Source organism: Mus caroli, unplaced genomic scaffold, assembly GCF_978045245.1.
Source record: "Mus caroli unplaced genomic scaffold, Mus_caroli_1 scaffold_14, whole genome shotgun sequence".
NCBI lineage: Eukaryota > Metazoa > Chordata > Mammalia > Rodentia > Muridae > Mus > Mus caroli.
Window position 1 is genome coordinate 65,644,893 of NW_028227269.1, and position 27,103 is coordinate 65,671,995.

At 38.0% G+C, this 27,103-nt stretch overlaps 1 protein-coding gene across 2 annotated transcripts in view; it reads right to left on the minus strand.

Annotated features, from left to right (window-relative positions):
• Window positions 1-26,864, minus strand: part of Mdga2 (MAM domain containing glycosylphosphatidylinositol anchor 2) — a 766,587-nt gene extending 739,723 nt beyond the window's left edge. For both annotated transcript variants that reach the window (XR_015045223.1, XM_021179084.3), the window contains exon 1: window positions 26,174-26,864. Coding sequence is in view for 1 of the 2 variants with exons in the window: in XM_021179084.3 (XP_021034743.1) it covers window positions 26,174-26,246 (73 nt within the window). In the remaining variant the exon portion in view is untranslated. The remainder of the gene's footprint in view (window positions 1-26,173) is intronic.
• Window positions 26,865-27,103: the final 239 nt, after the last annotated feature.

The following is a 27,103-nucleotide window of genomic DNA, read 5'->3' on the forward strand; positions in this document are numbered from 1 at the left end:
AGTGTGTATGAGTGTGTGTATGTGTGTATGTGTGTGTATGTGTGTGTGTACTGTGTGTGTGTGTATGAGTGTGTGTGTGTATGAGTGTGTGTGTGTATGAGTGTGTGTGTGTATGAGTGTGTGTGTGTGTATGAGCGTGTGTATGTGTGTATGTGTGTGTACTGTGTGTGTGTGTATGTGTGTGTGTGTGTACTGTGTGTGTGTGTGTGTGTGTGTGTGTGTGTGTGTGTGTGTGTGTGTGTATGTGCTGATTGTAGCTGCCTACAGAGGCTAGAAACATTGAATCCCCAGAAGTGGTGCTAAGGCAGCTCTAAGCTGCCAGATATGGGTGCTGGGGACAAAATTCAGGTCCTCTGCAAGAGCAGTGTTTGCTCTCAACAACTGAACCATCTCTCTAGCCCTGATCCTCTAATCTTAATTATTGTATTAGCATTCTTATTACTTCATAATATATACTTATGTCAATGTGCACATGCATAGACATAATTTTGTTGTCTCAATTTCCCCACGAATTGACCTTTAAGAGCACAGATACCTGTATTGTTTGTGTGTGTGTGTTTTGTTTGTGTGTTTGCTTGTTTGCTTGTTTAGTTAGAAATATGAACATAAAGCATGATGAAGGAAAGTGCTCTCCAGGCACCCTCGTTCCAGATTTTACATCATGCCTATGGGTACTTCACTCATTGACCCATTGTCACCCAACAAAGCATCTCAGCCTTTCTCTTCTGCCACTTCCACTTTGCGTACAACTGAGATACTATTTGTTTTGATTTTGTGCAATGTACTTGGGACCTCTGGTCTATTCTGCATGTCCCATCAATTCGCTATGAGTTGATTTCCACTCAAAACTACATCGTGATTCCCCAAGGGTCATCAATATCCTTAGATGTCGATTGAACATGTGATTTTGTTGTGTTTCTTTCAAGGACATTTATTGCACTTCATATTGTATTCTGTGTTTTTATTATTCTATTTGTCCCATTCAATTCCTGTCATGGACCACTGCTTCTGTCTCATCTGAGGAAGCCTGCTTTAACACCAACACATCAAAATGTTAGTGCTCCATAAAAGCCCATGTGTATGTGTGATATTATTCACAACAAAACCCTTTTTCTGGACCATCTCTTATTTCCTTATTGACTCATACACTCTTAGCTCCTGGAGGAATGGGATAAGTGTTGATTATGGGATTACTACCTTTAGACAGTGCTTGGCACAAGAAGGAAGGTAAATGCAATTGTGCTGGGTGGATGACGACAACTTGGAACCACTCTAAACAGTCTCTCTCCCTTGCCTCCAGAACTCTCTACCCAACCCCAAGCATGCCCTCTTGACCCTGGGTGCCTTTGACCATTTTGATTACATGCTCAAAACTTAAGTCTTCAGTTTTGTTATCTTCTCTCCCTTAATTTTAATGCCACATGACCACTTTGCTATGTATTCTACATACTGAGATATGAGCTCACAAGAGACAAGCCTTTGGAATGTCCCTCTGCATAGCCATGCATATAGTTTCTTTTTAACCTTTGTAAGCGTCTTCTAGATATGCCTTCAGCAAAACTCCCCTATTTGACACTGCCACAATTATGTTGATACATGTCCTTATTATTTCTTATTAGACTTACTTCAATGCTTTCCTAACTGTCCTCTTTACTTCCAATTTGTCCTAGAAACTTCCTTATATATTGCTAGGGTTTGTTGTTGCTGTTGTTGTTGTCTTTGTTGTTGTTGCTGCTGCTGCTGCTGTTGCTGTTGTAGTTTGGGTTTGGGGGGTTTTTTGTTTTGTTTTGTTTTTGGAAAAGCTAACCATATCATATTATGTTCTGAAAATTGCACATAAGGGCCTTACCTCTTTTTCAAATATCCCTGATTCTTTATTCTGTTTTTTTCCCACTTACAATCCACCAAGGGTGTACATCTATAATTTTGTATACATGAACGTATATACATGTGTATATGTATGGGTATACGTATATGCACATATATGCATAGATATGGCACTTAGGATATTACCTAACAACTAATAAGCATTTTCAAGTTCTCACTATCCCTATTACTGTGGTTTTACTGGTTGAAGCCAAGAGACTATATTAAGGAATTATACTTTACTATTAAGCAAATAACCAAATATAGAGCCTGTGCAATTTCATTTTAAACTTCCTCCATAAAATATAAATTTAAAAATCAGGAAATGTTTTAAAGCACTACACTAAACCATCTTAATGAAATGTCTATCAAAAGTATTAAAGATAGTAAAATGGGCTATACTCACACATGTGTAGCAGATGTGTAGCTTGGTCTTTATGTGGGTTCCCCAACAACTGGAGCAGGGACTGTCCCTGACTCTGTTGCCTGATTGTGGATCCTGCTTTCCTAAATGGGTTGTCTGGTCTGGCCTCATTGGGAGAGGAGGTGCTTAGTTATGTAGTGATTTGATGTGCCATAGTAGGTTGGCAGACAGGAACTGCCTCCACCTCTCAGAGGATAAGAAGAGGGGAAAAAGGAGGAGGAGCTATTTGATGGGGGACTGGTAGGGGGTGATATTGGGATTAAAGTGAGTGAATAAACAAACAAACAAACAAACAGAAAATATATTAAAGATTTTTAATGAGCAGAATCATTTGTCATCTCTGGTGCTTCCTGTCAAACATTTTAAATTATGCATAAATCATTAATTCACCATTTTTAACACGTAAATCAAAGATTCATCCAAGCCTGTCTGATTTACTGAAGGGAGGAGGGTACTGAAGTAAACAGAAATGTCAATGATTTTTCAATGGTTCCTAATTCTCATCCCTTAGAAATAATTTAATTTGCAATGAAACAGCTTCCTAGTTACTGGAATGAAACCTTGCATCTTGTTCTCATCACCCATTCAAATACAAGCAAGCAAGCAACCACAGGCTGTTAATCTACCTGGTGGGAGCAGTTAATCCCTGCTTAAGGGTTCTGCTGTGTATATAAAATATCAAGAAGTCATAATTTGGCATTTTCTTTATACAAGAGTAATCTTTTTAAAAAAAATATATCAGTCCTCCTTAGAATAGGGAACAAAATACCCATGAAAGGAGTTACACAGATAAAATTTGGAGCTAAGACGAAAGAATGGACTATCCAGAGACTGCCCCACCCGGGGATCCATCCTATAATCTGCCACCAAACCCAGACACTATAGCATATGCCAGCAAGATTTTCTGAAGGGACCCTGAGATAGCTGTCTCGTATGAGGCTATGCCAGTGCCTGGCAAATACAGAAGTGGATGCTCACAGTCAGCTATAGGATGGAACACAGGGTCCCCAATGGAAGAGCTAGAGAAAGTACCCAAGGAGCTGAAGGGGTCTGCAACCCTATAGGTGGAACAACAATATGAACTAACCAGTACCCCCAGAGCTCGTGTCTCTAGCTGCATATGTAGCAGTAGATGGCTAGTCAGCCATCACTGGGAAGAGAGGCCCCTTGGTATTGCAAACTTTATATGCCCTAGTATAGGGGAATGCCAGGGCCAAGAAGTGGGAGTGGGTGGGTAGGGGAGCAGGGCGGGGAGAGTGTATAAGGAACTTTCGGGATAGCATTTGAAATGTAAATAAAGAAAATATCTAATAAAATAAAATATTTATTTATTTATATTATTTATATGAGTACATCATAGCTCTCTTCAGACTCACCAGAAGAGGGCATCAGATCCCATTATGTATGTTGTGAGCCACCATGTGGATGATGGGAATTGAACTTAGGACCTTTGGAAGAATAGTCAGTGCTCATAACTGCTGAGCAATCTCCTCATCCTGATAAGAGTAATCTTTTGATTGAATAATAAAAATGTTTTATTAATCATTTTACTCACAAAGATAAACTTGAGGGCATCCAGCACTGAAATAAAACTGGCAGAAGTTTAGATTCTCTCACTCATTTTTATTTATGGAGGAGATAACTGATTAAATCGGTTTTTAAAATCCAGTACTAGCTGAAAGCTCATTAAGGAGGGCTCCCCTTTTTGGGTACAATTTGCATGGTGAAAGACAGAAATGAGCTATTAAAAGGTCATTTGCTGGATCAGAGTGTAGAGCAGGTGAGTTTCCTCACACCGAATCTTAAATTACTTTCCCAAAGCATCTGCACACACACATCAAGATGAATAAGGTTGAACAATTCATAGGAAAACGGTCCATCTGAACACCAGGGTCTGGCTGTGCGCGGCAGCATCCAGGCTCCTTGAAGATTTCCATGTCTCATCTCAGAAGCCTGGGAATTTGTACTATTTATCTTCTGCAGAAACAAAACAAACAAACAAACAAACAAAAAAAAACCAGACTTTTCCTATGTAATTAAAGATTTTAGAGGTGGAGATTATTTTCATAGTGGGAATCCTAAAGGTGGTCACAGTGGCTGATATGCATTGTGAAGGGAATAAAGAAGAGCACAAAAGGTTTGAAAATGCTAACCTCTGCCTGGATTTGAAGAGAAACAAGAGGACCCTAAATGAAGAACATAGAAGCGACCTCTCAAAGTGCGAAGAGTCAGTAAAGCAGCATCTCCCTAATGCTTCAAGAAAGAAGAGAGCCCTGCAGGGTGGAGGGTGCCAGGTCAACAGGGCCCACAAATCCAACTAAGCAGGGCTCATAGGGGCTCAGAGAGACTGAAGCAGCAATCACAGAGCCTGCATGGGTCTGGGCAAGGTCCTGTGTGTATATATTGAGGTTGTTTAGCATGGGGTCTTCGTTTAATTCCTAACAGTGGAAGGCTGTTTGGGGAGTAAAAAGAGGGAACGCTAACTTTTTTGCCTGCACAAGTGACTCTTTTTCTCCTACTGCATTACCTCATCCAGCCTTAATATAAGGGTTTGTGCCTAGTTTACTGGAAGTTGTTATACCATGTTTGGTTGATATCCCATGGAGTCTTGTTGTTTTCTGAAGGCAGAAACAACTGGAGGAGCAATCGATCTAAGGGAAGGGGAGACTGGGCAGAGAGGAGGGAAAGTAGGCTGCTGTAGAAATATGTTATAGGAGAGAATAAAGAAAAAGAAGAAAAAGACTAATTTTAGATTTCTACCTTAGAACTGTAAGACACTGCACCTGGTTGCTTTTGCCATGCTACTTGCCATGAATTGCTAGAGCAGCACAGAGAAGGCAATGCACCGTGTTGACAGCAATTGTGTGGCTCATCTTCACACAAGCCTCTAACTCGAGGTAGGTGTGCCTGCCTTTATTTCCTCACTATCTCTGTTCTCATAAATCTAACACACTGTAGCTCTAGTTCGCAAACGTAACTGATCACACAAGATTTAATCAGAGTATAATCACATCATTACATATAATCGCCAACTCTTTCAAGACAAATCGATAACAACCAATATAAAAATGGGGCTAACCTTTCTCAGTCTTATCACATTGAATAAGAAAATTCCCGTTCTGAAATGTGCTTAATGGCAAATGGCGAGACTTGTTTACATACAGCGGTAGTTTTTGTTTCACCTGACAATTACCTATTTAAATTATCAAACTACACATGTATACCTGAGAAGTCTCTATACATTACTTCTCTAATACTTATGCATTCTTCTACTTATAGTTTATCTCTAAGATTATATCTCTGAGACTAGAAACAAAATCACTGATAAAAGAGGCTTCAGGCTAGTATTACAGGGAGCTGGATCCTTAGTCCCACACCTACTACATAAGTGAACTTGGAACTTAGACATTTTGTTTCTGGAGTATGTTAACCAATCAAGGAGTTCAGAATTAGTGTATTATTTTTTTGGACTGTAAATGGCAGCACACATAAAGGACTCATACAATTGCAAGTGTGACTCCTTTTGTTAAAAGGACAGATTTTGACACATGCACAACAAATACATGGTGATACTGGAGTTTAGGGATGAATTCTGAGCATGGGAAATCTTATGTAAACTGTGATTGGAGATCTAAATTTAAATTTAACACCTACTTACTTTTTAATTCCACGTTGTTTTGTGTATCCACAGAACTATGTGTAACACTTAGAACGTCTGTACGATTTTGGCCAACTCTCTAGAACTTTCTGTTGCATGGTGATATGAAGTGTACCGAACCACTACTGAACTGGCAAAGTACTTTGTCCTCTCAGAAGAACACTGAACACGGAAAGTACTGTTTATACTCATTACCAGTTCCTGGGTTCTAATGTCTCAAATGAACATATACATTTTATTCACTGACAAACTGTATATGAGCTAGAAATATTGTCTTGACTTTGTTTTCACTTTCTTTTATTTTCTCTCCTTTTTTTTTTTTTCCTTTTCTCAATTTTGGTTTGTTTGTTTGATTTTTTTACCTTTGGCTCTGAAATGAGATCCTCACTTAAAAAAAATAACTCTAAACTTTTAATTAACTAAGAGGGTTGATTTTAAATTTTAAGTGGGTGCATATATTTTGGAAGCCCCACTATATAAATGTTTCCTCAAAGCTTCTCCATTAGCTGCATTACATATCACTAGCTATGGATATGTCCTATTTCAAAAGAATTATTACATTTTTCCATAGTATTCATCTTTGTATTATCATTTTGGGGATGACTTTCTCCATGATAATATGTATTAACATTAATTACAAGCTAATAATATTAAAAACATCATATTTTCTTTAAAATGTAACTTGACTCAGAGAGTGGAGATCATAAAGTATTATAAACTAAATGAAGAAACAAAATTAACTTTACAAAAGGAAACAGTGATAATCCTCTGTTGTGCATAAAGCAACCACACCACTTAGTGTGGCAGTTAATTTATCTGCTGTATGTAGTAGAGTAGTTCTATTGGGATGGAGAAGATGTGCCTTCATAGTGTTCCTTGGTTGCTTTGACACCTTGGAACACTGTGAGATGTTAACAAACACACACTCAGCTACAAACACCATGGTATGGTTGCCTTCATCTTATTTGTTCTTCAATCCTATAATATATAGTCATCACAGAGACAGTCCTATAAAGTACAGAACAATAAGAATAATCAACTCTGACTAATCATCTACATTTTATTTTCAAATATCAATTCCTGTGTTGCTTTCATGTTTCCCTCCAAGATGTGCAGTATCCCACTGCTAAACAGCCGTGAAGACCTACTATATGATACTTCTGGAGCCTAATCTTGGTTTTACTAGTTTCCTAGTCTTGTCTACTTACATATGATGCAATCTGGCACAGGCCCAGGCTTTCACTCTATGAATTTTGGAATACTCTTGAGGTAATATTTGAAGAATTTATTAAACAAAGTACCTGATTCATCGAAGAGCATTCACACTAAATAGTATTATGGGCTTGATGACAAATCCCCTTGTCTTGTTACAGACACTTTATAGTATATGAAGACAAAGACCATTGTAACAATTCTTCAAATGTTTTCCTAAATGCCTACAGCGTAGCATGCTATGTACATTATGTCTCATGATGATTTTCTTAATGAACAATTGTAACCATAAATGAATGGAGATGAATTAACTGCTAAACCAGGATGTGCCGAAACTCAAGAACAGCTCAGCTTCAAAGACATGGAAAGACTAAAGGTAGCAAAGAGTTGGAAGGTAGAGTTTTCTAGACAAACAAAGATGAAAGAAATATAACAATAATACACTCAGCAGGATACATTTCATTACTTTATTTTGGACTCAGTGAAATTGGAAATAAAATAGAGCTCAAAATATCGCCAAATTTTGTGATCTTGTCCTATGTATCCAATACTTCTACATTGAACTATATTCTAACTGTATATTCACTTAAGAATGCAGATAAATATTTCTAACGGCTAGTATGGTTTTACCTCAAAATATATAAATAGCATGTAGTATTAATATTATAAATGACAGTTTATGGGTTCTTATTTTATAGAGAGAGCATTTACTTATTTACAAACAATAGAAACGTACTGGAAATGCTTAAAATTAGTCATTTAAATATTTGTGTACATTGAATATTCAATCATTACTTTCAAAATTATGAGCCTAACTAGACTTATATCAAAAATGCATTGTATAATTTGCTCTTCTAAATGGACTAGGGAAGAAATTTTAAATTAAAATTTCTATTTTCATGTTATTTTGAGGCTTTAATAACGACTTCAAATTTAACTAAAGGTTCGGGCATAATGAAAAGAGGCAATAATTCCACCTACTTTAAAGACTGAAACAAAAGATTACAATTTGAGACCCTATTTCCAAAGAGAAGGTCAGGAAATAAATCTCATTGTTACATTAGCCCTTATAGTCTTGGATTTAATTTCTTGTACAAAAATAATAAACTAGTTAAATGACAAAATAAAAGACCTTAAAAATAATTACTTCAGCATCCACTTAGTTATTCCTCAGCTCCAGCAAATGCAAAATGACTGTGTTGTAACAGGTTACGTTCTATGTCTGTAAAAACACAGAAGAATTAGACAAAGAGGGAGGGTATGACATACGAATTAACAGAGAAGAGACACAGCAAATGAGTTCACACACACACACATACACACACACTCACATGCACACATCAAAGCAAAAACTATAGAGACTGCTCAAGAATAAGACACACGGTAATCTGAAAGACGTCACAATAGATTTAAACTTAAATCAGGTAACTCTAAAAAACTGTTTTATCTTTAATGAGGTAATAAAACAACTAAGATGAACTAAGTTGAAAGTTCTAGGAAAAGATAAGCAAGTGTGATATTTGATTGCAATGTGTAAATTGAGCTAAGTAACAAGATATTAAGATGTTTGATTAAACTTCACTTTAAGAGTTTTGAATTTATGTTTGAGTTATGGTTACATGTTTAAAACTTGAACAGATTTAGCCCATGGCTTCTCTTATATGGCCAAGTTTTATTCGATCAACTGAACAAAAATCCTGACTTCTCCCCTAATAGTCCAGAATACCTCTTATCTGTTTGTCTTTGAGGAAGAATGTCACTGTTATTCTAATATAGTTCTCCTCCAATTTGTAAATGAAGATTATTGAAATTAATCAGCCCCCACAGTCACACCAAACAATCCATTTTTATGCACACATGAACATATGAATCTAAAAAATTTAGCCTGTGTGATTATTACCACATACCCCAAAAAGTAACAAGAAATCTGAGCCAGATTCCAGGCTAAGGTTAAAGAGGAAACAGTCTATGACTCTCAATATTCTCTCCATTTTTATCTTTCTAATTTTCAACAACTCCTGGAGTTGTATGGGTATGAGTGTTATCCTAGAGCTGTGTAGGTATAAGTACTATCCTAGAGCCACATGAACATGGGTGCTATCCTGGAACTTCCTGTGTGTAAATACTATTCTGAAGCCATGTAGTAGACCCCAGTGTACATTTAGAATCTGAAAAGAATGGAATTAAACCTTCACAGTACAAAGTTTCAAATACATACAGTTAATTCTCTAAAATATAAAAACCTCCTTTTATATATATAAAAAATAAGCTCTATACACATGAACAAAATAATCACTAATAAATTAGCCAGAAAATAGACTTTATTTATCAACAAAGTAACAATTGTATGGTAAATTTTTGCTACAGTCTATAACTGAGACTTCTTGAACTTCATGTTATGCTGTCGTTCCTATGTGAACTTGGATAATACACCAGAGGCAAATATATGCAATACATTGACTTTTAAAAGGCTAAGGTTACAATAATTATAAGAAGAATAACCTTAAATGGCTATTTCTAGGATGCACTTATGTATTGGAGAAGGCTGTATATCTAGAATTCATACATTACTCTGGAAGGAAGAATAGGCTCCATCTCTGGTTCACAAATTGTCCATGCTTAATCCATGGATACAGCCAATATATTCCCCTTCTTGGGAAACAGAAATTAAAATTGTTCATGTAATCATGGTTGCTAATCAGCAAACTTTAAAGTAGATTATCATGGGTTATCCAATCAAATCCAATGTAATCCTTAGAGTCCTTGAAAGTGGAAGGAAAAAGAGGAGGGTTCAAATATGACTATGAAAGAAAAGCACAGAGCGTTAATGTGCTACCATTAGAGATGGAAAGAACCAAAGCCACAAGTGACTGCAGATATGAACCCTACAGAAACTCAGGAAGGTAAGGATTCAGTTCTCCATTACAACCTCTGGAAAATAATAAACATCTGCTAAGCCCTTGATTAGACCCATCTCAATCTTCCAATTTACAGATATGGTAGACAGTTTTTATGTCTTTAACTTCCTACATTTGCAGTAATCTAGTACAACAACAATAGAAAACTGATACAATCGTGTGTTTAAGGTGATGTACTTCTGACATAGAACTTCTGCGTCAGTAAAACGGAAAAGCATCTCAACTTTGCAAAGAACAGAGAAGGTCCTGAGCAAAGATTCCTGAGGATGAGATGCAGTGTGTAATCATACAGACAAGAGCTTTGGATAAACTCTGATTTAACAGAAAGTCTCCCGCATCACAGGAAAGGCTCAACTGGAGAGATGTAGATGCCTGAATATACAGTAGATATGAGTGTTGAAAATCAGAATAGATGTTATTCCTAAAAATGGGATAGATTAGTGCTATTATAATCAACTTTTATTCCTGACTCCTGTGTTGCCAGCACAAAATAACATAGTAGTAAATATAACTGCTTAGAAAATACTTTCACACAACTCTTGAGATTCAAGGTCTATGATCAATGTACGATATGGACTGTTTTCTGCAAACGTTGCCCTATTTGGTTTTCAAACAGCTGTCTTCTTGCTTGTCTTATTGTCTTTCCTCTTTACCAACACATTACGCATGAATTAGTGACAAGGGCCTTTGCATTGCTGAGCCTATGACAGCAAGCCATACATGTGTATATCTAGAGTCTATAAATTCAGTGGGAAATTAGGTTTCTTAAACAACAGAGACCAATCTGTGGTGCTTAACTATCAACAGTAGAAAAGAATTACTCTAAGAAACTACAGTCTGAAGTGGTTAGTATGGTGAAGATATTTCTCTTAACCACCTATGCTTCCATCTTTAAACAGACAAGAAATCAAAGTCAGTATTTCATTCAAGGAATGATAGAAGTCAATAACCCCACCTGTAATGACCTGAAGAAGTGGGCGTTTTAGCATCCATATGCCCTCCACTGTGGTGCCTGTCTTAAATGAACAACCAAACGGATGCTGAAAAATGTCAAATAAGTAGAAGTTCCATTCATAGGGATGTAGGTTGATTTGTTACCTTTGCAATGACAGATTAATACAACTTTAATTCATGATATAGTGATAATTATTGTACACAACTATAGAGAAACACCAGATTCACTCATTCCCATAGTAAAAACAGCAGTACACGTCCCCTATCCAGAGTCAACACCTTTACAAATTCTGTTATCTCCTATATAAATAAGTTCAATAAAAAAGAATATAGACTGTACTAAGTAGATATTAGGAAGGATATTACACTCTCTTATATCAAGATAATTTATAATATGGATTAGATAAGAACAAAGTAGCAAGCATTTTGGAAGTCATGATAAGAAAAATGAAACATTAGTGAATGTTATAGGATCCCAAGCCTAGGTCATGTGAGAAAAAAATTTTCCAAAAGAAAGGACAAGTTGTTACATTGCCAATCAACAAGAAGGAAGCACAATCTTCAACAGGTTTAAGTGGGTTCAAAATATAACATAGAACACTGAGAGAGACCAGAGAGAGAGAGAGAGAGAGAGAGAGAGAGAGAGAGAGAGAGAGAGAGAGAGAGAGAGAGAGAGATTCCCTGAAGGAATCTACTGCTATCATCATATGACTACAACAATCTGCGTCATTAAAGACATCTTTGGTAAATGATATGAACAAAAATCTCATAGAGTTCATGGCAACCAAGAGAACAAAAAACCCCAAACTAAAAACATCTAATGGTTTTAAGTAAGCCCCAGCCATTTTCAAGAACTGCAAATCATTTAAAAGCAATTGATGGTGTTCAACGGAGCCTTTGTTTAGGCAGAGTGCCTGGAAACAAGCTATTAGAAGGCTGTGGTGCCAAAAGTAGTTATTATAAGCAGTGTTTGGTCAGCCAATCCATAAAACTAAGCAGGTTCCACAGAAATCTGTTATTAGATGAAAATGGTACATTTGAGACTGAGAACAAGTACAAAGAGACTGGACATGTGAGCCACACGCCGAGGAGGTCAAAGTGCCTCTATTTACTATGATGCATGTCTAAGCTCCCTCAACTTGCCTCCTGGTTTTCTGGGAAGATCAGTAAAACCACCAAGGCACAACTGAGTTCAGATTGGTTGGCTCCATTTGTGTAGTACAGGTGAAGCAGAGTATGCATGTCTAAGAACTAAGATGTATATAATGTCTAAGAACTAAGATGTATATATGGTTCCTGGCTGCTCCCAGTAAGTCAGTTTATATTTGTGGCCCTTGTCTATGGAATTCTAGGCTCTATGGGGCTAAAAAATGGTTTTCTAGAATGAGAAGACATTTCCAGAGTACATAGTGACAATCTCAAAGTCTTTGACAGTTGACACCTGTTGGCTTTGATCTTATAACAAAATAAACAGGGAAATGAAGGAATTTCCTTTAAGCGAGCCTAATTAAAGTTGATGGATTTTAGGAGGCAATGGTTTGAAGGTGCTTCACTTTAAGTATCTATCCATGCTTCCTTAGTCACCTAACTCAGAAAAATATCAACAAATGAATCTACTAAGGCTGTGACTGTAGAAAAGACATGGTACCCAAAAACTCAAGTCTTTCAGAATCATCCCATGAACATTTCCATGAATGAAATCAAAGTCTCCAACTGATGGTAAGAAGCATGCAGGAATCACTGGATGTACCCATCATTGTTCTGAGACTCGGTAGAATGGAAGGGGCTAGAGTATGTCTTGATGACTTCTTTTCTATTAGATTCCCTAGGACAATAGGCCCTTCCAGTACTAACCAGCTTGAAGATGAGATGGTTCTAGTAAGCAGTTGTGTGTGGGCAGTGCAGATGGAAAACGTGGACTGTAGTTCATCAGGCAGAATCCCTTTTGTATGAAGAGAAGAGTCTTAACAACCATACATAGCTGGCATTCTCCCTGAAATTTCTAATATACTGGTATGTTTTCTGGAAGGAGCTTATAACTGTGATTGATATAAAATAATACATGGATCCTTCCTTTATTTGGGACATACATGAAAGCCTGTGTTAACGTCATAGAATCCTAACCACTCCAGGTAGAACACTCATGTACCTGATGCTGAATCAGCCTTCCCCATTCTGTCATTCCAAACTCTCTTTCCTTTAAAAAAAATTCAGTCCTATATAATATTCTGATAAATATTTGTATATAAACATTCCCAGAGAAAGTAAACTTATGGCACAAAAACACTGCACTTTGCCTTGCCCTACACTGGTGAAACTCTACAATGCTCTAATGTTTGCTGGTAAGATAACCATATGAAAAGTGAATGACAAGAACTCAATATTTAAGTCACTGATGTGTTTCTGGATCAAATTAAGAACACTTTTTAAGAAACCTAGGCATTAGATTTTGAACACCCAAAAAAATCTATTTTTCAGATATGTAGTATAGCTCATTTTTTATTTTGCTTACAAATGTCCATTATAGCTATTATAGACATTCAACTCACTTATTTGTTAATTATTAATAGCATGTGATAGTTACAAATAAGAAAAATAGTAACCTAGATACACTTGACTTATGCATGTAATTTTATACCTCAGTGATAAAGTCATTGTTCAGCTTCATCTAAAATAGAGCATGCATCTAAGATCTGGTGAAGTACATGAACTTAAAGGTGGCCAAGACCTAGGGGCCAAAAGCATTATCCTGTAAGTACTCTCAAATATGTGTGCATTCTTCTGAACTTGCATCTAGCTCATCTTTTTAACTCTGTTCTTTCACATTCCATTGTATTTTAATTTGCAGTTTGTGTTTACAAAATAGTGGCAGTGCATACCCCTTGGCAATATGATCACAATTTTCAATGTGCATAGAACATCCATCTTATCCCACTTGGATAAAGTGCTGAACAGTCAGTATTCGGAGAAGGAATTCTCAAAGGAATCACTTGTCTACTTTTTTAAAAAATAGAGATCTTGCTTTGAAGGAGAATATGAACCTAATAGACTAGAGAACAGATTATACCAGAGAACAAATTAATCTTTAAGTGTAAACCACAGCTGTACAATTAATATCAGGGCACTTCTCTTAGAGAAAGACTGAAATGATTCAATCAACTTTGAAAACTTACGGATGCTGATGAGTTAAAGAAAATATCAGCTGCTTAGAAATGCATGGCAGGGGAGCTGAATATAATACCTTTCCTGTTCTAGCTAGGAATCCTTTCCCATCGAAGCAGTCTCTGTATCAATCACACAATAGTCAAAACGGCACAGGCTTATACTACGTGATACAATAACTGCATTCATGAGCAGAGGAAAATGACATTTATAGTGGTGATGCTCTAGTTAAACACCTAAACAAATCACGAAGCTGCACTAATTTGTAAGCTTTGAGGGTTGAGAAACTCACTTAGCTAAGGGGAGAGCAGAGCTGGCAATCAACGTTCTCCCGCAGCACAACAAGATTTTCAAGAAAAGAAAACCACTGATATAGTCTCCTCAATTAACTCTGTGCAGAAAAAAAAAAAACTGCTCCAGTCATATCCAGAAGGAATTCAAAGGCAAAATTCAGGCCAAATATGACATTTAACTATCAATATTTCCAAGGCCAGTAATTGTTCATCAGCCTGAGGAAAATGAAGTCTTACACCTGACACTTTTCAACCACATGTTATGGCTTTACATGGAGGAAGATAACTTCTGCAAAATGCATAGTAGAGGCATGTCTTCATTTTTATTAGGTTAGTATACTGTACTTACTAAGTATGAATAGGCTTAAAATACCCTATCTGCCCCAAAATAAACTGTACCAGAAAGACTATTCAGTATATGTATGCCAATTCTCAAATAAATCTTTTAAAAATAATCACATCTTTCATTTCCAAGAATAAAAATTTTATGCTAAGAAGTGATTTGTGTGTGTGTGGGGGGTGAGTGTGGGTGTGGGTGTGGGTGTCTTTGGTTAAAGCTTAAAATTAGCACTCAAGTTATATTTCAGATATTATTTGAGATTTGCATCTTTTAAGCACAAGAAGCAAAAGCATTAATGTATCTGAGGATAACTATCATAGATCATAATTATAAAGTTTACACAAATACATATTTTTGTATAGATGTCATATTTCATTATAAGTTTAGTCACCAGAAACTAGACAGTAGTCATTGAAGCAGTTTGAATTTCAAAATCCAAATATATCTAATTAAAAAATTAGGGTATAATATGTATTATTTATAAAAATTCTAATTCAGAATACTAGAATTTACTAAATCCAACTGTGAGTAATGGCAATAGTTACATAGCAATGATTTTATTCTTAAAGAACTGCATATTCTATGTTAAATTTCCTTCCATAATGCATGGAAAATAACTAAAGTTGCAAAAGTTTGGTTTGCAGACGTATTTTATTGTGTGTACCTTTGACTGCAGAAATGTTTGGTGAACTGCAAACTCACAAAAGATAGAAAAAAATGATGAGGCCCTGACTAAGAGAGGAGCAAAAAGCGTCTTCTGAAAATGCAAGTGGCACATTGACTCCAAAATAAAATAAGCTGTAAAAGCATTGTACTCTCCAACCAAGAACTATTTCTACTATGACAATTCAAAACAGGAGGAAAAATGTAAGATGTTATGAGTTCTCTTACTTATAGTTATAGTTTATGAATTACGTTTATTAATCTATTATGAAAAACATGCCTGCATGGCAAAATACAGAAATATTTTTGCAGTATATATGTGTGTTTGTGTGTATCTTCTTTAGTTCTCTGAACCTGGCAAGGTGAAACATAAGGGTTTCAAAGCCTTTATTCCAATAAATAACCTGAGAGCATTAAGGCATTAGCAAGTGAAGTTCAATGATGGCAGGAAAATGCTTTCTGAAACATTATCCAAAATAATGTACTGATAATAGAGTTCAAGAGCAACATCAGAGTGAACAGGGAGACTGTGCCTTTGGGTGCCAGCTGGGGTGGGTGGAGGAATGTGAAAAGCAGGAACAGGAAACCATCAGAGAATACCCATCCTGAGTAACAAGCTGAATTATCTCAGGCTGCTGGCCAATGTGAACTATTCATGCTTTAGGAAGGGGCCCAGTATTCTAAACTCCGGTCTTCATTGCCATCCTGTCTCTATTCTCTTTATAATTTAGTAGAGAATGGTCACAAAGGGGGATGGGACCTCCACCATTCCAACCATACATATTTAGGAAAAATCTTCACAAAGGAAAAAAGCTGTATCAACTAATGATTGAACTCTAATTAGCTGTGAGCTAAAACGAAGAAAAACAACTTTAAAATGAATGTATCATTTCTGTCATTTAAAAAAAAAGGCAAGGGTAGAATAGATCAAGATAAAACATAAACCAACAGAAAGCTGGGAGCACAAGAGCTGAGTGGGCAGGCATTCCTGCCACTCACTGCAATTACTTAACTTCGACCCCTGGTTCCTACATGGTGGAAGGCGACAAATGATTTTCCTGAGTTGTCCTCTGACCTCCATGTGTGGCTTGTATACATGCATACACGATACATACATACATGCATACATACATACATGCAAAATAAACCTTTTTAAATAAGATGGAAGTCTCAAAGTATAAGGAAAAAACAGTAACTGTGTAAGTAAGTGTGAACTGAAAGGCACAACAAAAAACAACAGAGAAATGTTAACCACACTGCTTCTTAATAATAAGTTCACAAATTCCGAGATCTGCGAGATGAGGTCAGTGAACTCCAAAACTCTGAAAACGTGTCTCTTCAGGTATCACTCTTACTGTTAGATGTGTTCAGTTGCTAAAGCAAACTCAACATTGTTCATTTCATACAATAAAGACACTCTGACAAGTAATGATATATCCGTCTGAGTTTGTAGCAAGCCCTAAGTATAATTATCCTGATTGATAAATGTGTTACATTCTAATACTCGGATGGGTAACCTGAGATTTATATGTCTCATTAATTGCATGAATATAAATAAGAGTTCTAAAAATGAATAATTCTTTTGCAAAAATAGAAACAATATTTGCAAAAGGTGATTTTTAATTATTCTTTTGAGATTTTTAATATAATTTCATCGTTTTCACTTCCATGTTCTCTCTCAGAACCCTCTATATACTGCTTTTTTCTTCTCTTTCAAATCATGGTCTCTTTATTTTTAATTAATGTTGCATCCATACATGTATGTATATGTGTTTATATTTAAATGCATGGTGAATGCAAGTACCTCCTAGATGTATATGGCTATTATAATAGCTTGAAGTTAAATAGTACCTTACCATTTCAGTTAAATATATTTTATAGACTTTTATTAAAGATTGGGGGAACATCTGAGGATAAAATCACTACTGATCATTTTAAATCAGAATCAGATGTCCCCTAATGAATCTGATGTTTCTTGAAATTATTTTCTCTCATGACCAATTTTAATCTTTAAATTAAGAATTATAAATATTTTTACATCACACCCATAATATTTATCGCATTCAAGTTGATCATGCTTACACTTACACTGCACCATTTCAATTAATCTCAGAATAAAATATAAGAAATTTTTTTATTTTGCCTTGAAGCAAAAACAGGGTTTGTGGATCTATTTCAACACATATATATTGATGTAAGAATAAATTTTTATTTAATCATTAAAAAATGAGTCATTTTCAGATGGACTGACACATTCAATTATTTTCCAGGGGGAAAAGGGCAACTGTTACTTGATCTTTGTTACTTCCTGTCTCTTATTCTTTCTTTAAAAACACTTGGCAGATGTGGGTCAACTTCCAGAGAATTGGCAAGTAGATGTCAGAAGAGGGAGACTCTCAGCTTTGCTCCTTTCTATCCTGTGAATAAGAAAATGAAGCCACAATTCACATCTTTGGCTGTAATTCCATTTTCTCTGCACACTGATCCTCTCTTGAGTTTCCCATGAAAATTGACGTGATGCCATAAACTGGGCAGGAAAGCCTCATGGCCTGAATACTTTCCAAGGCAGCTAACTGCCCTGAAAAGGAATAATGCTGTCTAGTGAGCAAACATCTCACCTCATCAAAGCATTCATCTCGGTGACTCGATGTGAGCAGAACAGGATGTTCTAGAACCTTCTGGACCCATGCTCCTCTGCTTTTAAACAGAACTGCTCTTCAACATTTTAAAGGGCCTTTGAAAAGATGTTTTTACTGGACCTCCAAAAGGAATTGGGTGTAGGTTTTAAGGGTCCCAGATGTGCCAAGATTTGGTGAGAGTTCAGTATCCTCCAGTCAGTGAGTGATAGATAACTCTCCTACTATGTGAGGAACAGCTCAGTTGCTTGTTCATATACCAATTGCGAATGACGGTAGACATAGTCTCCCTGAATAACTTTCAGAACTTCATACAGTAAGATCACAGATCATGCTCGGGATTTTTGCAGGATGATGGCACTGCCTCAGAGGACAGATGCCTCTTCTAACTGAGGCAGACTCTGAGTAACTTACTTGAGATGTGCTGTGCTCCCATTTTATGTGTACTTTCCCTTCTGTGCCCCTTTCCCTGATAGTCAGGGAGCAGCACGCATCCCTCTTTACATACATCATACCAACCTATTTTCGAGGTGCAGCCCTTAGTGGACCACCCTTCTGCTTCCTCTAACTACACCAGCATTTATCTATAATTCCTCATCCCCAGCAAAAAAAAAAAGCATGCATTTCTCACAGATCTATTTTCTGTGTTTATGGTTTTTATTACATAACTACAACAAATATACATAGCATTTCTGTTGGTCTATTGACTGCATGTACCCCCATACTTAGCCTAAATCTCTACAGAATTTCCAGGCCACAAATTTAGGTAGGTAGCATGCCTTCTTGAAACAATGTCTGTGCTTCTCGTAATACACATAGTAGCTCCATCCTCCTGAGTAGGACATCTACCCAGGGTATAGCATTGACACAATTTACAAATAAAGTCGGGAGGAGCAGAGGGAAGACCCTGATGCTTAAGATAGGCCTCTTTTCCTTATGCCCTAAACACTCAAATAAACATTAGAAAAATAATCTATTTCAGAGAAACTACACATTCTCTTTAGGAGTCTCTTACCTGCCATCCTTTTGTTCAGGCAAACAATATTAATTATTAATTAATTAATTAATGGATTCCCTGAAGATGTCCTTCAGTCAATCAACAGATTCTTTTTCTTTTTTTGTCTGCTCTGATACATTTTAGCAAAGTTCTTGTTACTTCCGAAAATAAATTATTTTCTTGGTTTGCCATTACTTAAGGCCAAATATATTTGTCTAACAGTTTTTAACCCCTATTCATTTAATTCAGATATCAGCTGACTATAGGCTGTCTGTTAGATATCTGGGGTACCTAACTAAGAACCAATCATCTCTCATTCAAACAAGCATGTTCCCTATGCCCCTAAATCACTCAAATATTTGCAAATCTCCAATTCTTTTTACAATGAGAAAAATTAATGAACTTTCTCTTTGATGATGGGGTAACATGCCAGTAATATGACCCCATTTGGTAAGTACCATTTCTTATTACAGATTTGATCATTAGTAACAAGAAATATTGAATTTTTGAGAAAAAGTGTAGAGGTAGAACACTTAGGCACAGAATACATTATATGAAAATTTCTAACACATTTTATTCTACCATAATATGTATTCAAATGATAAATCAACAGCAAACAGTATGATTTTAATTGTTGAAATTATCTTCTGTGATTATGGGCTTCTGGGGAATATATGGACTGTGCTGTAAAATATAAATGATCTTCTTTATTCAATAATTGGTATCAATGAGAAAATTAAATGTTTTAAAACTAAGATAATAAACAGCACCATGAGTTGGAAAATAAGAAATAAACTGATATTGGGAGAGTTTACACAGAATTTGTGCCATGTTAGAAGAGAACACAGAATTAAACTGGAATAAAAACTCAAAGAATTAAGTACATGCCCTGATAATGAAACATGCATAGTTTTGGTAATTCGTATAGAAATATTATCTACTCAATGGGGAAAAAAATAGATTTCACCAACACCATAGTATCTCCAACTACCTGACACAATGTTTCTTAGATTAGATTGTATGGTATATTACAGTCTCTTCTCACAGCTTTATGAATTTACATATTAAAAGTTTTTAAATCCAATTTGAAAAGGAAAGTGGGGCCAATTTCTGTGAATGTAATAATTTATTCAGTCTACATGATATATTTACATGACCTTCACTGAAGCAAATTTCATTTTGTGAGACCATTCAGTAGATAGCAAAGATAATGAGTGAAAATGTTCATATACTTATACTTGAAATTCATTCCACACATTACTTTGAATATTCTTCCAAAATACCAGTCAATGGACACAATATGGAAATCCTCTGAACCTTTACTGACACCCTTAGCACACCTTAAGATGCTGAAGAGCACAGTTCAACCATCAGCCTCAGGATTAAGCTCATCCATGTACTGTTTTTTTTTTTTTTTCTTTTCCTTTCATATTACAACACTTGAGCACCATTTTGCGGGGACTCTTTCAGAGGCAACAAGGACCAGGCCAGTGGTGGTGTGGGAGGAATAACCTCACTATGTGTAGAGCAACCCAAGACTTCCCATCACTTTCTAAATGAGACAAACTAATGCCACAAGGATCAGTCATAATTACATCCCCATAAAGTCAGTCCAAATTATATTAAAATAATATATTTTGCAAAGACTAACAACCCCTCTCTTACCACAAAAGAAGAAGAAAGAAAGAAAGAAAGAAAGAAAGAAAGAAAGAAAGAAAGAAAGAAAGAAAGAGACAGAGAGAGAAAGAAAAAAGAAAGAAAGAAAGGAAGGAAAGAAGGAAGGAAGGAAGGAAGGAAGGAAGGAAGGAAGGAAGGAAGAAAGAAAGAAAGAAAGAAAGAAAGAAAGAAAGAAAGAAAGAAAGAAAGAAAGAAAGAAAGAAAGAAAGAAAGAAAGAAAGAAAGACAGGTGTGTCTAGGCTTCTTAGGAAAGTTTTTAGGTGGTTCACAGTACAAAACAAAAATTTCACAATATACAAAATAAACATAAAGGATCGTTACCATAAGCAATAAAATTAAGCAAAGAAATTACAACGGCAAAAAATGTTTTCATGGTATTTCTTGTGTCATGGGTGCACCAGAAGTACCTAACTTCCATGTCTTTACCTCTGTCTTTGATCTGAACCCTGCCACCATTATCAACTTATCCACTATAAAGTGACACTTTGGCCTTGGTGTATAACCTGCTCCATATAAAATACTTCTCAGTCAACTGCAAAACTTATTCAGGGAGGACATCCAGGGCCTAATGAGCACATGACACTGTGTAAAATAATCAGCCTGTTTTCCACGTGGATTAGCATTAACATAACCACCAAATAATCCCAAGAGTTCCCCCCAAAATGTCCCAGATAAGCAGAGCAACTCATATCCTTTTCTTTGGTAGTGTTGAAGAATTTTGTCTGAGAGCTTATGGAGAGAGGGTGAAGCTTAGGAAGAGAGGTCAATGTTAATTGTATGGGGTATGGTTTCTGGTTAAGTTCTCTAGCAACACTAGGTGAAATCTCTTTTTCCACTGGCTGGTATCCTAAAATGTTTCACTCAAAGGCAGTATCTGTATACACACTGGGCAGAACCTCATCAACATAGCTTAAGATAACTTTGCTATGAGCAGGCAACATCATGGGACTGGGCATAATGAATGGCTGACCTTCCTTCAGCCGGGACCTTATCCTTTCTGATCAATGTGTTTATCAGCTTCATTCCACTGACAGCTGGAAATTTCTTCCAGAATCTTCCTGTCTTACTTATCTCCTCGTTCTAAATGCTACCGAGTCATTTCTGTTCAGCTACTGCCTACAGTGTCATGTTTAAATTGCGTAAGATTTGCTGATATTACTTGAAATGAGTTAATATGAGATCGCTAATGTGTCAAGAACTTGTGTTTGATGATCACATTCTCCTTCCTGGTCTTCATCTAGGGAGTAGTTCCGCACAGACAGGGCTTTGGCTATTTCAGGGCACTGAGCAATTGACTTATTTCCACTCAAACTATCTAGATCCAGCAGGAGCTTTCATTTACAGTGGGGGGACGTTTCCGTGCCTGTGCAGTAATAAGGCTGCACTAAGCCTCATGGAAGTTAAGGAAATGGTATTTTGAGTAACAATACAACATGGGCCGATGGACCAATTTTTCCTATTTTTTTAGCAAGTAATTACAAGTCTTTATATTGGGTTATTAAAAATTACATCCACAAAACATGTTTTGTCAGGAAAATGCTTCAGAACACACAAGTCAAGGTGTGTCACCTAATAAATTCCCCAAGTACAATGCACAATGACTGCACCAAAGTCATAATCCTAGGATAAGAAGTATCATATCACTGTTTATATAATCATATTTTAGGTTGGATTATATGTGAGCAAAAGTAAAATTTAAACCAAACTGAACTCCTAACAGTATTTGAGATAATTTCTTTTTTTTATGTAAGTAACTTTGTAAATTCAAGATGGTATGTTACTGGGCGATGGTGGTGCACCCCTTTAATCCCAGTACTTGGGAGGCAGAGGCAGGCAGATTTCTGAATTTGAGTCTAGCCTGGTCTACAAAAGTAAGTTCCAGGACAGCCAGGGCTTTACAGAGAAACCCTGTCTCAAAAAACTAAAACAAAATACAAACAAACAAAAAACCAAAAACAAAAAACAAATCAACATGATATGTTAATGTAAAAACATTAATCGTTAAAAGATATAAAATAGGTATTATCTTATTAAAATATTCATCCATAACAGTTCACTTCTTTATGTTACTCTATTATAAACTTCCTGCTTTATTTTCAGAAGTGTATATAAAGAATTTATATTAGCTTAATGTTACATAAGAAACAAAATATGGACTAAATATAGAGGACAATTCCCATTTTAAAATATAATTCCACCAGAATTATCAGTAGAGGGCAGACAGGTACTTACAGGCACGTAGGTCTCTTTTAATCAAATACCACACAACATACAAACGTCAGATGCTATACTACCAATTTACAAAGCAACACCCAAGATTGACGTCAGTAGGTTCCTACTTTTGGAGAAAAAAAAACCTTTTACATTTAACTAAGTTTTAAGTCAAGATGAATGAACATAGTGAGAAGATTATATTCACCAATATGATATAATCCATACATTAAAACAAATATATCAATTTATTAAAACTTAAAATCTGAATTTTGTGCTCAGGGTTTCTCGGACAGGAAGTGGGAGAGGAAAGTCATTCCCCACTTTAGCAGAAAATGCTTATTTTCTCTTACTGCTAGTTATAAAAATAGTGCCAATAAATAATAATAAATAAAGTTCCCAATGTGTATTGTGGACGGTTTTACATCTGGTAGATGTGGGTAAATAAAGGGATAGTAGCTCAATTGTTTTCCAACGAACTAAATATAAATAAACTGTTTCCTTTAACATTAATGCTTAAACATAAAGATGAGATTACTTTCGGTGAAGAAAGGCCTGGATCTAAAAAGTCAAAGCAATGATGTGGAAATCAGTGCTCATGCTCCCTGGCTTTAGTGGACTTTATGGAATTCGCTGGGAAGTTATTGCTAAGGACTTCTGGAGCTGACCCTCTGAGGTCCTGATGCAGGAATTTTGAGAGAGGCCTACTCCTGACTCTGCACTTCTAACAGCTTACAACATGATGCTGAGGAAGACCACTTTCTATGATCTATAAAACAGATCTGGAAATTAATATGTAAGTGTTTCATTTCACCCACCTAATGGCTGTGATATTTATCATGGACTCAGGAGGCTGATGACCCTTTTTTACACAAAGCCAAGTGTATTCCTAGCTAAGTGACTAACACCAGTCAGTGTCTTCATCCCAGTGACCAACTCACTAATGGAAAAGCAGTCTCTAGTGATAAGTAACATAGACAAGGAATTATCTTAATTATTAATTCCTACTTATCCACACTGCTTCTTTCTTCCGGCCAACAGGGGACTTGTTTAAGTAACCCAGAGGACTGGGAGTGTCAGAAAAATGGAACCTTTCCTCTCAAATCTTTATAATTCCAACTTTCCTCTCCCCTTTCCAGTCTCCACACCTCACATACTTAAAACAAAACAAAACAAAACAAAACAAAACAAAACAAAACCTCCTTTCAGCTGGAAAGATATGGGCCAATTAAAGACAAAGACAAACTTGGACAGAAGATGATAGGAAATCAGGGGAGCAGCTCTCCTCTCCAACAATCCTTGACCCTAAGTGGAATAACAGCTTACATCTTCCTCTGCTGCTCAGGGATAGGGGAGAGTCTAGCAGAGATCTGAGTGAATCCTAGTTCTCTTCAGGCCCCGCCTCCTGGGGTCAGCAGTCAAGCTTTCCAGAGTATTTCCTTCCTATATTTAAGCTCACCAAGACCAACACACTCTCTGCCATGTTTTATGAGGGCTCTACTCAGCCAAGCAAGTTGCTTTGATTTGGAAAATAGAGGGTAAAGAAAAAGGAAAGGAAGATGTTTAGAGGGGGGAGAAACAAGCCTAGAAAAGAACTGCAAAGACAGGAAACTGGGTGGCAGCAGCCGTTCTCAGTAGGAGACCTCCCTCCCGTTTTCCCCTTCACACACACACACACACACACACACACACACACACACACACACACACAATGTAGTTGTTTGCCCAGAATGAAACACATAGCAGGAAAAAAAAGAAAAAGAAAAAAAAAAAAAAAGCCTCGGAAGAATCTGTTGAACTCATTCACCCGCTGCATTCACACCTGCATGGCTCCCAGACAGTTTGAGTCCAATGGCACTGGTACCAGTAACCACTCTGCAGGCAGTGCTGAAGACTGAAGGGGAATCGCTAACACTTCCCAGATACTCATGCCTTTTTGCCCCAGGGCAGTTACTGGGGCAAGCCCACATTGAGTTGAAAGCAAGGCAGCAGTGTGAGTTTTCTACACCTTTTACAAGCACATGAGGGCGAGGGCGTGTGCTATGGGAGAGTCTTGGCCCGCTCTATCCTCTAAACCACCCCCTTTTAACAATATCCGTGCAATATATCTTGAGGTCACAAAAAGTTCTTTTTCTTTTCGAGCTTGATCAACTTGTCCCAGAAGATAAGGATATTACAAGTCACTATAATCAGCCAATGAGAACATGTGTAAGAGAGAGGAAGAGAGAGAGTAGAGGCGAGAAGGAGAGAAGGGGGGAGAGAGAGAAAGAGAGACTTCAGTGACTAAATACAAGAGTGCCAACTGCTGACAGGCAAAGGAACCTGGATTTGTTTGGGAGCACTTCAAAGCCTCCCAATTAATAAGCGCCCCCTTCGTAGGTCTCAAGCACGCGGGATCATGGGCTCTCTGTGAAGAGCTGAGATTTTGTTGTTTGTAAAGAGTGGTGTCCTGCCCTGGAGGAGAGACGCACGGACTTCTTCAGTTCATTCATGCATTTGCTCATCCATTCACACAAACATGTCCCTTAATTATGTCTGGCACTGTGAATCTTGCCTGCTATTTCCCCTCCCCAAGTCAGCGCTCATGGCAACGGCTGGTGCAGAATACAACTCAACTGTCACCCCACTTCCTGAGCCAGAAAATCAAATCCTGTAGACATTCACCGAAAGGAGGGAAAAGACTTTTTATATTAAAAAAAAAAATGATTAAAGGTGGAAAGGAAGAGATCGCCTGCAGGGAGAGGGGCCTCTCAGGAATTAAAGAGTAAAAGGGTGAAAGGGACTCAGGGGGGTCACATTCCAAGCTTCCCTTCAGGGGAAACCGCGGCAGTGACACCGCGCCAAACCATTATTGAATCCAAGGCTGCAAGAGCCCATGTTTCCCCGCGGGGATAAATCAAGTGCAAAGCCACTCGTTCCTCTGAGTGCGATGCTGTTGGCCCGACCCAACTCAGAGCCCCAGTGGAAGAGCCGGGGGAGCCGCTCGCAGCCCAATCCGCAGCGCGCTCGCAGCCTCCTTTCAGCTCCCAATAACGTGATGAAGTGTAAATCAAATGCCACGCCAGGAGGGGCCCCCGGAACGGCGCGAGTCGTGTATCTTAGCTCAGCAGCCTATCTTGCCTAGGAATCACAAGGTCACGATAGCGTCGCGATTCCACTCACCATACACTCCTTGGCCAGAGATTCCCTCCAGGAGGACTGTCAGCAGCCACACGAGACCGTACACTAGATCCATCTTCACGTGAACATGAACATATCCAGCCCAAGGGGGACGCAGTGGGACCTTCTGGAGGCCAGCGGCCAGCAAGGCGCGCTCACTTGTGCCCGGGCCGAGTCGAGGTGCCCGGGAACTGCTAGCAATGGGAGGAAGCGCTGTCCGTCTGTCCTTCCCTGGCGGCGGCCGTGAGCGGAGCGCTGGAGCCCCACACACCCCACACTCATACACACACACACACACACACACACACACACACACACACACACACGGGCTCACACACACACACACACACACGCACAAGCACACACGTACAAGCACACACACGCGCGAACACACTCCCACTACACAATACCCCGATACATGCACTCACACGCAAGCCGCACTCACACCGGGCGCCTGGGAAAATCGCAGATGCCGGGGAGGAGCAGGGGGCGGTGATGGGAAGCAGAGCTGTGAGGACAAGTGTTCTTCAGGGAAGCGGCTCCGGGCTCCCGGCGCGGGCAAGCGGCAGGAGCGGGCAGGAGCCCTGGGGGCGCCGCGCGACGCGAACCGCTCTGGACAGCCAGGGAGCAGGAAGTGGCCTCTGACCCGGGCACGAAGCGGGGCTCCCTCGCCCGGGTTCGCCTTTACAAAGTAACTCGCGAAGGTCCCCAGAGGAGCATCAAGCGGCGGCAGCGGCTCGCCCGCCCGCAGTCCGGAGCCCCCAGCCCTGCTGTCTTGCCTTCCCCCATTCCATCAGTTGCCATTGCAACGCCAATCCTGTTACACGACACAGACTCGCATCGCCGAGCGGGGAGAGGAAGAGGAGGAGGAGGAAGAGGAGGAGTGGGAAACGGGGGATGGGGAGGAGGGAGCGGAGGAGGAGAGAGGAGGGC